This window comes from Echinops telfairi, unplaced genomic scaffold, assembly GCF_000313985.2.
Source record: "Echinops telfairi isolate 266 unplaced genomic scaffold, ASM31398v2 ScPeMD7_7400;HRSCAF=8409, whole genome shotgun sequence".
In the NCBI taxonomy this organism is placed as follows: domain Eukaryota; kingdom Metazoa; phylum Chordata; class Mammalia; order Afrosoricida; family Tenrecidae; genus Echinops; species Echinops telfairi.
Window position 1 is genome coordinate 58,422,433 of NW_022111300.1, and position 10,231 is coordinate 58,432,663.

General features: G+C 48.5%; 1 protein-coding gene across 1 annotated transcript in view; it reads left to right on the forward strand.

The window, feature by feature from the left end:
* The window catches only part of LOC101638029 (beta-Ala-His dipeptidase), a 44,884-nt gene extending 43,037 nt beyond the window's left edge, over positions 1 to 1,847 (forward strand). The window contains exons 7-8 of the mRNA XM_045296139.1: positions 665 to 861; positions 1,592 to 1,847. Of these exons, the coding sequence (XP_045152074.1) occupies positions 665 to 861; positions 1,592 to 1,661 (267 nt within the window). The 3' untranslated portion in view covers positions 1,662 to 1,847. The remainder of the gene's footprint in view (positions 1 to 664; positions 862 to 1,591) is intronic.
* Positions 1,848 to 10,231: the final 8,384 nt, after the last annotated feature.

Consider the following 10,231-nt stretch of genomic DNA (forward strand, 5'->3'; position numbering starts at 1 on the left):
GTGCTCAGCTTCTGAGCCTTGTGATCCCTTAGCCTCTGCCTCCTTGGGCCAGGAAGCCCACCTGCAGCTCTGCCTCAGTCTGCTTGCTGCTCCTTTGCTCTGCCCTATGGTCCCTGTGCCACAGTCCCTGGTGCCTCTGGTCTCAGCCTCCCCACCTCAGACAGAAATCTGGAATGTGCTCTTCTTCAGATGGTCCTGGCCTTTCTCTCTTTTCCTGCTCATCCTTGTGGTCAAGGGAGTGATATCTGACATGGTCTCATCCCCACTATGAGATGCCCTCGTTGCATAGCTCCAGCCATTCATTTGCTGGGAGTTGCAGAGCCGTGGCTAAACCCAAACTCACTGCCATTGAGCCAATTCTGACTCACAGTGACCCTACAGACAGAGGAGAACTGCCCTGTGGGTTTCCAGACAGAAACTCTTCGGGGAGTAGAGAGCCTCATCTTTCTCTCAAAGGGACGGGACAGAGGAGCCATATCTGGACATTTCTCTCCACCACAAAGGGAATCATGCATTTTTCCTGTTGCCTTTCTGGACTACAAATTGCACCATGTCAAGGAGCTTGGCTATGCCAGACAACACTAACGGTTCCCAAGAGGAGGAGAGGAGGAGGAAGAGGCAGACAAGCAGGACAGCGAGCAACTGCCACCCCTGATGCATCCAGGTCACCTTGTCTCTGCCTGCTTCCAGATCCTCTCTTTCCTGTCTTTCAGTGTTTGGGACAGAGCCTGATATGATCCGGGATGGGTCAACCATCCCAGTTGCCAAAATGTTTCAGGATGTCCTCCAAAAGAGTGTGATGATGCTTCCCCTGGGGGCCGTTGACGACGGAGAACACTCCCAGAACGAGAAAATCAACAGGTGAGCTGATCAGTGGGGGTAGCCCCTTACCACACCACCCCAGGGCCTCCACACTGGGGATCCCCATGTAGCTGACATAGGAATGGAGCATAATATCCTACAGGAAGGATACCTAGGAATGCTTGGTGTACTACACTCAATCTGCTTGTTATCCTAGATTCAGTCTGCTTGGTAAATCACAATCAGTCTGTTTGGTAAACCACATCAGTGTATTTGGTATACCACACTCAATGTACTTGGTATAGCACACTCAGTCTGCTTGGTATATCACACGCAGCTTACTTGGTATACCACACTCAGTGTAGTTGGTATAATATACTCAGTCTGCTTGGTATATCACACTCAGTGTACTTGGTATAGCACACTCAGTCTGCTTGGTATATCACACTCAGTGTACTTGGTATATCACTTGGTATATCACACTCAGTGTATTTGGTATACCACACTCAGTGTGCTTGGTATATCACACTCCGTGTACTTGGTCTACCACACTCAGTGTACTTGGTATATCACATTCTTGCCACTCTGTTGCATCTCCCCGGTTCCCAGTTCCAGTAAGAAGGGCAGCACTGGGCGGGGCACCCATGCCCCACCAGCGGTAGGAGCCTGAACAAAATGGATTTGTTTTAAAGTCGATAGTCCTAGACAGAACCCATTATCTTGATGATAATCCTATGTTCCTTCATCCCCATGGAAATAACACAATTTCCCTCCTTCTTTCTTGTGCTAGGTGGAACTACATAGAGGGGTCCAAAGTCTTTGCTGCCTTCTTCCTAGAGCTGGCTAAACTGCATGAGTGATGATGGAACCAGTTCTTCCAGCTCTGAGCCAGCCCACCACTGACGCCCCTCCCAGCTGCCTGGAGACACGGAGTCTGTCCCTCAGTAGATTAGTGCTCTTCCTCAGGCCTCCCGCTCCCACCCTCCACACACACTGAAAGTGTCTGGAGACAGTGGGACCAATAATAAATACTTTTAAAAGTCTGACCTTGGGGATGTTTCCATGTGCTCTGCACACCGCCCTAGGGATCTCCAGAGAAGGAGAGCCAGGAAGGGAGGGATTGTAAGCAACTGGCTTCTGCAGCTGTTTGGGCTAGAGGCTGTCGGTGAGGCTTAGGCTGCAAACTGTTAAGTGATTCACTTAGGATGGAGGCAGAATCCTTTCTCGGGAATGCTGTCGTTTGTTCTTAACGACCTTTGCCTGACTAGATGAGACTCCCTGACATCCAGGGCAATCTCCTTTATTTAGACTCAATTGATCTAGATGTTAATCACATGTAAATAATGTCTCTGTACCATCTAGATATGTGTTTGATTAAACAACTTCACTGGGCACTACAAACGAGCCAAGTTGATACATAAAATGAACCATCACACACACACCCCTTCCCACAGTGACTGCTCAGTCCTACTTTGATGTCTCCAGTAGCCCCAGGACTGGGCTCAGCCTAGCCTTCAAGCGCGCAGTCCTGGGAGTGCTGTGGGACTGGGCTGTAGGCGTTGGGCTGCTCACTGCAAGATCGGTGGCTCAAGCCCACCAGCCATGCAGTAGCAGAAAGATGAGGCTGCCTCGTGGCATAGTGGTTACGCAAAGGGCTGCTAACTGCAATTTCAGTCGTCTAAAACCACCAGGTGCTCCTTGGGAGAAAGATAATTTACAGTTCTAGGAACCCGCAGATGCAATGCTGCCCTGTCCTATGGCAGTACGTTTATTTCTTTGGGGGTGGGTAGGGGCGGGGTCCGAGTCAGATTCAACTCAAAGGCAGTGTTTTTCATTTGTTTCAACTTTCAAGCACATGAGGGCCATCCTTCAGGTAAGTCAATTCTCTCCTGGCAGCTCAATTGGCATAATCACATCCATTTGTTTTCCGCTGCCAACGTGCTAACGTAACCTCTACAAAGAACCACTCCCGAGGCTGACCTGACCAGTGGTGAGGGCCAGTTCCCTGTGGAAACCGGGTTGAGGCAGTTAGGAAAGCAGGCTCCCGGAGGGATCTCTGACTCCCCACCTCCACCTGTTCTTCTGCCTCTTGAGTTCTGACACTGAGATGGTCAGTGTTCAGACCCGACGCCACGCGGGACGGAGGCCTGGTGCAAAGCTGAGTACAATACTCTCGCGTTCCCCGCTTCCGCACCTTGGCTGAAAGGATCCCTGGGTGTGCAGCAGTGACGTGCTGGACTGTGATCCCACTGAACCTCGGGAGGAAGATGGGGCTTTCTACTCCCATGAAGAGTCAGTCTTGGAAACTCATGATTCCACCTTAGAGTCGCTGAGTCACAACTCCAAGGCAGTGAGGTTGGTTGTTGTTGTTACCTTTGCTGTGGTTGCTGCCACCCAGCCAGCCCCTCCCACACACGGCTCTCCTCCCACCCCATCAGAGACGATTCCCTTCCCACCTCTGTACACCCCAGTACCACAAAGCACCCGGCAGCATCTCCCTCGCCCCAGTGGAAGTTGACTCGATGACTAACTACATCTAAATTGCCCCACGCTTTTAATAGCATCACTTTAGACAGAGAACTAATCAACCGTGACATCAACAACACATGCTAAATTTAAAGCCATCCGCCTGTGTCCCAGCCATTAATCATTTTAGTTAACTGGCTTATTTGGCTTGATTGGATCTGATGGTATAAACAACCACTGCCACCAAAAAAAGTAAGTAATCTCTTTACAGCTGAGAGTATGTAAACAAATCAGTGCCATCTTCATACAGTCATTATTTAATTCACATTAATGGTGAAGAACTTACAGGTTTATTAAAAATGTGATTCTCCATATTCCAAATAAAAACAGAGCGGAGAGCATTTGCCTTCCGTGTGTTCTATCTTGTCATTGGTTCTTGAAGTGTCAGCTTTAAGACTAGCTGGCCCAGCGCTGCAGCGAGCAGACTGCGTGTGGGTGGGGCCGTCGGTAGGTGTACTTGCTGGGACTCATCACAGAGGGGAGTTGACCATCTGTCAGAGAGCCGACTTCCAATCATCCACCACCAGCACTGCATTCTTTAAAAACCTAAACAAGACAAAACCCTCATCCTATTTCTTTAGGGATTTGGCAAATAAAATCAGAACATTGTAAAGACCTTGATTTGATGAAGAAAAAAACAAATGCATTTCACTGCTCTACACACAGGTTGCTCTACAAACTCCAGATTCCCTGCCACAGAGGCGATTCAACGGCTATGAACTACAGTGGCTTCTGAAGTGCCCATCAGCCGACAAAGAACAAGCCAATCAGCCCTGGAGAATCCCAGCCGGTGTGCACCTGAGAGGCCAGGATGGTGAGACTTCGGCCATCTCCCACACTTTGGACATGTGGTCAGGATAGACCAGTCCCTGGAGAAGGACATCACACTTGGTAAAACAGAGATGCAGCAAAAAACAAACAAACAAACAAAAACGGGCATGGGGGAAGGTGCCCGAGAAGATGGATTGGCGCCGTGGCTGCAGCAACGGGCTTGGACATGAGAACCGCGGTGAACACGGTGCCAGGTGGCCCGGGCAGCTGCGTTCCCTTCTGCTGGGCATCGGATCGCTGTGAGCCAGAACCGACTTGAGGGCACCGGACGGCACAGCAGCAACAACCACAGACACTGTGTGTTACATGCTTGTGAGATGGATGCAGTCAAACCATCCTTAATGGCCTGCAGGGACACCTGCAACCGTCACCACTACCCTGTTCTGAAACTTTATTTTAGTAGATCATGTCATGGGGGGCTCTTACACGCTCATCAGTTGGACAATTGAGCACATTTGTAGGTAGGTTGCCATCGTCATTTCCTCAACATCACCTTTCTACTCGAGCCCTTTGTACCAGCTCCTCTTTTTTCCCCTCCCACCCACATGAAACCTTGACAATTTATAAATTGTTTTTATTTTCCTATTTTACACGGTCTGCTGTCGCCCTTCACCCACTTTTCTGTTGCTCGTCCCCCCTGGGGGATGGGGGTCTGAGATAGTTAAGGTTTATTGTACCTGCCTGGCCGATAAATACATGTGGGATTAACTGAAGGGTGGAGAGATAAATGGCTGGGTGAGCCTCACCTTTCTAGTTCTCAGGTCTGTTGCTCTCTGATGGTCGGACCAGGGTGCAGTTGCCTTAGCCAGTTCCCTGCTTCAGCTGGCAAGGCTCACTTCCTGGGAGACATCCCTGAGGAGAAGCTGCATGGACCTACCCCAATGCAGCCCTGGGTGCTGGAACAGCCATGTGGAGACCCCAGCGCTGAGATGCTTACATGCTCACTGATTCGGCTTTCCTCCTGCAGTTGGCACCATTGCGTCTGTTTTGTGAGATGGAGGAGGACTTTGTGGATCGGTGTTGGACATATGGGCTAATGTTGGACTTGTAGGCTTGGACAGTACTGGGTTGGGATGCTTTCTTAATGTGCATTTACCCTTTATATAAAACTCTCTCTGTGGATTTGTTTCCCTAGTGTACCCAGACTAACACAGGGTTGTACGTCAATCATTGTGGTCAGTTCTTTTCTCCCCCCTCTTTCCCCGTACCCTCATGGTATCGCTACTCTCACTGGTGGTGGTTTCCAACTGCTGACCTTGCGGTGCCAGCCCCACTTGTAACCATGCAATAGGCATCCATCTCAATGGCTGGCATCTTCCTCTTAACCCTGCAGTTTCCACTTTTGGGATCCTGGACCTCTGTGTCCTTCCCTTCGCAGACCCATCATGCTTAGCTGGATCCACCTTGGCACCAGTTAGTGTCAGGAGAAGCACATATTGTGGTGCGCTGACTGATAAGGGTGCCTTGTGTCTCCTGCCTGGACAGTGTTTGTGCTTTAAGGCTGGTAACACCTGTGTTTGAAGACCACGGACTCAAAGCGCACCCCTGTGTGCAGTGTGGGGCGTTCGCACTATGGGGAATGTTTCTGAACTCAATGCCAGCATTTTACAATGAGCAGAACGCACATGAGATTTCTCTTGAGCCACTAGAAGACTGGATGACACTGACCTACTGTCCCTGCAGGGTGTCTTCCAGCTGAGCCAAGGACTGGTGGCCCCTAAATATCAGCAGAACCCCTGACCTGCAACACATGCTCAACAAAGGCTAGGCATCACAGTTGTTAATCGATATCTTAGAAGTGGGACAATAAGAAAGCTCACAAAAGAATGGAAAAACCAGCCACCCAAAGCACTCCTCTGAGCCACTCTCGGCTACCCTCTGTGGGAGAGTAGAACTGTCTGTACTGCTTTCTGGGAGAAAGGCGGGGCTTTCTACTCCTGCAAGGATTTTTACTCCAGCAAGATTTTTAAGAGCTCTAAAGAGCCCTGGTGGTGTAGTGGTTACACATCGGGGTGCAAACCACAGGTCATCAGTTCAAAACCATCAGGCACTGCTTGGGAGAAAGACGGGGCTTTCTACTCTCGTAGAGTCACAGTCTCAGAAACTCACAGGGACAGGTCCACCCTCACCTACAGGGTCCTTATGAGTCGGCATCCACTTGATGGGAGGGAGAGAGGGAGAGAGGGAGGGAGGGAGTGAGCGAGCAAGCAAGCGGTTTAAATGTCCCAGAAACCCACAGGAGCAGGTCTGCCCCATCCTATCAGGTCCCTAGAAGTCTGCATGGACTTGAAGACAATGCATTTGGGTTTGGGCTCGGGGGTTTTCTTGGCTGTAATCTTTATGGAAAGAGATCACTAAGCCTTTCTGCCACAGTGCCTCCAGGTGGACTCAAACATTCAAGCTTTGGGTGAGAAGTTGAGAGCAACCCATTTGTACCTTTCGACTGAAAACCAAACCCACTGCCCTCTCAACGCTTCCGGCGGATAGCGACCCTAAAGGCCGTGGTCGATCTGCCTCAGTGGGCTTCAGAGAGTGTACATCTTATGGGAGTCGACAGTCTCATCCTTCGCCCACCAAACGGTGGGTTTGAACCGCTGGCCTTGGGGTTAGTAGGTCGACTCATAACCCATTGTGCTGCCAGGGCTTCTTTTGTGCCACCCAGGGACCCAGAGAAGAACAGAAATGAGCTGGTGTCACTCTGGCACTGATAGCTACTGCCACTTAACCGCCGCCCCCCCCAACAAACCATTTTAAGATAACCCCAATGGCTTACATGTGCACACCGCCCCAGGTGACTGGCAGCTGCTCCATGCCCTTGATGTAATTTTGCCCTTTAAAGTGACAAACCCACTCTCACTGGCAACAAAGTATTCATCAATGCCTACCGTGCTGCCTCGCAAGGCTCCCTGGGAGCTTTCCTTGAGCTGCGGCACGCACCTGTCCAACTGACCAGCAACTCCTCACACACGGTTAGGGACAGATCTGTTTGTCCCTATGGACTGCCTGTAATGGTTTCTAATTCTAACTGGATTTCAGGCTAGCAAATGGCACCTTTCTATCCAAGTTATAATCATAGTTGAAAATGTCATATGGAATAAGTAATGATGGGAGCTTTGGGATACACAAGATCACATGGCATACGTGTTTCTACGCGAATGTATAGATTTAGCATGACCATTCCGTTATCCACCTGCCATGCTGCTGCTTTTCATGAATGTAAACCAGGGCCAAATCACTGCACGTTGTCTTGGGCTCCACCCCTGGGCAGCCTGTGCTGCGGATGTTCTATATTGTAAGGTGCTTAACAAGGCAGGAAAATGATTTCCCTCGCTCCTGTGTTGGAGGAAACTTTGTGGGTTAGGGAATACACTTTGGGAGACAAAGGTTATGTCCTATACTTTGTACATTCGATACTTTGTTCTGCTCCTTAAAGGTTCTGTTAATGGATGAAATACAAAGACGGCAACACAGGGGATTTTCTGAGGCAAAATGATGCATTCACAGCGCGCGAGGACACACACACACACACACACACACACACACACACACACCTCTCACCCCCAGAATGATGTGGAAGCGAGGAAATGGGAGGTGTAATCACTATAATTTCTTAGCAGTTATGATAAGTAAATAAATCTTCTGTGCTATTTTAGTTTGGGTAGAGTTGAAGAGAAGGAAATGTCATTGTGTGGAAAATTTTTTATTTAAAAACACGTTCTAGTGTAACTCCCTATTCAGAATGAAAAAAGATGTCACAGAAATTATGCCTTTGCCTATAATAGAAAATGTAAAGTTTTAAACCATCTTACCTCCCACACTGAAGTTTGCCAAAACAGCATTCAGAAAGAAGTGAGACTTCAAATTCCAGTGTGGGAGGCTAAGCGCTCGCGGCACGCACTGTTATGGTGGATGGGAATTGGAACGTAATGACAGAAAATGTTAATTTAAAGGAAAGTAGGACTTTAAACAACACCGCTAAAGTATGTGAGTCATCAAAAGTGGCTAGTCACCAAAAATGACCAAGTTTTTTTGTTCTATATTTTAAGTAATTTCAATCAGTTCAGGGGGGAGGGCATCTAAACTGTATTTAATGCCCCACTCCAAAAACTGGAAGGCAGAGTCGAGGAGTCTGCTCCAGCAATTGATCGCGTTTTACATGGGGGTTGTGTGCACCTGTGCGTGCGGCTAACCCTGGGAGGAGGAGAGCTGCAGCAGGGGACGCTGGATTCAGTGTATCCACTCCGATACATCCACAGCTCGTGAGGGGGTGACCTCTGCGTTGTGACCTCTGAAGCAGGGTCAAGCCTCCTCACTGAGGCAGCAAGGGCTGAATGAGAGCTCAGCCCCTTCCTGGGACAGGAGAGGCTGGGTGTGGAGGAGGAGGGACGATGATGACAATAGGGTCCACACTCATCAGGACACAGAATCTCCTGCGTTTCATTATTTAAATGTCTAGGACAAACCCCCAAATTACCAGGAGACAGGAGCACTCTGAAGGCGGTTAGCCACCCGAGATAGTGGAGATGTTGGAGTGGGCAGGCAAAATTTCAAAAGCAGCTATAATGTTGAGCTCAAAGAATAAAGGAAAACATATCTGTAGTAAACGAACAAGTAGGAAATCTCACCCGAAAAATAGCAACTACGGGGAAAAAAAGAACCAAATGGAATTTCTAGAACGCATCCTAAACAAAATGAAATGCCTGGGTGGGGTTAACAGGACATTGGAGATGACTGGAGAGAGAACCGGGCAGCCCGCAGGCGGAACTAAAGAAATGACCCAGCCTGAGGGTCAGAGAGTACAGAGAAGAGAAAATACAGACTCTCCGTGAACTGTGGTACACGATCCAAACACACAGTATCCATCCGATTGGAATCCACTAGAAAGAAAGAAAGAAAACAGAAGGAGAGAATGGAGAAGGAACACATGTGAGGAAACAGTGACTCCCAATTTTCCAGACTTGATGAACACCATACGTTTGCAGACTTAAATGCTCATCAAACAACAAGAAATATAAATATGCAGAAACTGCTAAATCAGCACATCGCAGTCAAACTGTATGAATGAAAAAGAGAAGTAAAGCAGCTAGAGACCAATGATAAATTACACACACACACACACACACACACACACACACACACAGTTACTCGCCGTCAGCGAGTTTATTGCTGACTCACAGAGACCCTCCAGGAAGGGGTTCCACTACCCCTGTGGGTTTCTAAGACTAACTCTTCATGGGAGTCGGAAACCGGCCTTGCTCCCTCAGAGCTGCTGGCAGCTTCAGATGCTGGCCCTGCAGTCAGTAGCCCGCCACGGAACCGCTTCGCTGCACACGGGAGGCAAGAGCAGGAGGGGAGATGCAATGCTTGCTCTCCGACGGCTGGTCAGAAACAAACGGAGGCTGGAAGACACTGCAAGACATGTTTTTCCACAGCCTGTACCCCTGTAGACAGCACATGACCAAGACTGGCTTTCTGTTCATTCTGCCAGTCTCTTCTTTGTAAACAGAGTGTTTACTGATGAATATTTGATGTCATTATTAATATGGTTGGATTGAGGGCTACCATTTTATGATATGCGTTCTCTAGGTATTTAAATTCATTGTTCTTTTAATTTCTTTCATAAATTCTTTGAGTGACATTTAAAAAAGAGAACTCTCTTTTAATTGCAAAAATATAAATAAGGTCTCAGTATTTGACGAGGTCATTATGGGAAAATGGAGAATCACTAAATCCTCACCGAAGTGCCAAATCCAATCATTGCATAACTGCCAAATTACATTACATAACTGCCAAACCACTAGAATCATGGACACGCCCAACTGACATCTGCCCATCACAGCAAAGTTACTCTTGTTTTGTGCTTTGGTAATGATATCTTTCAGAAGAATTAATACCAGATTAGCCCCAGGGAGTTGGAGATGAAAGGTATTTCAAATGTCCAACTCTTCTAAGATATCATTCTGCAGGTCTGTTTAAATAAGATAGGCTGGATGACAACCTGGAGGAGAAAACAATGGGACCGAAGGTTCCTGGGGGACACGGGAGAGGGGGAGGTGGGGGGAAAGGAAGTGGT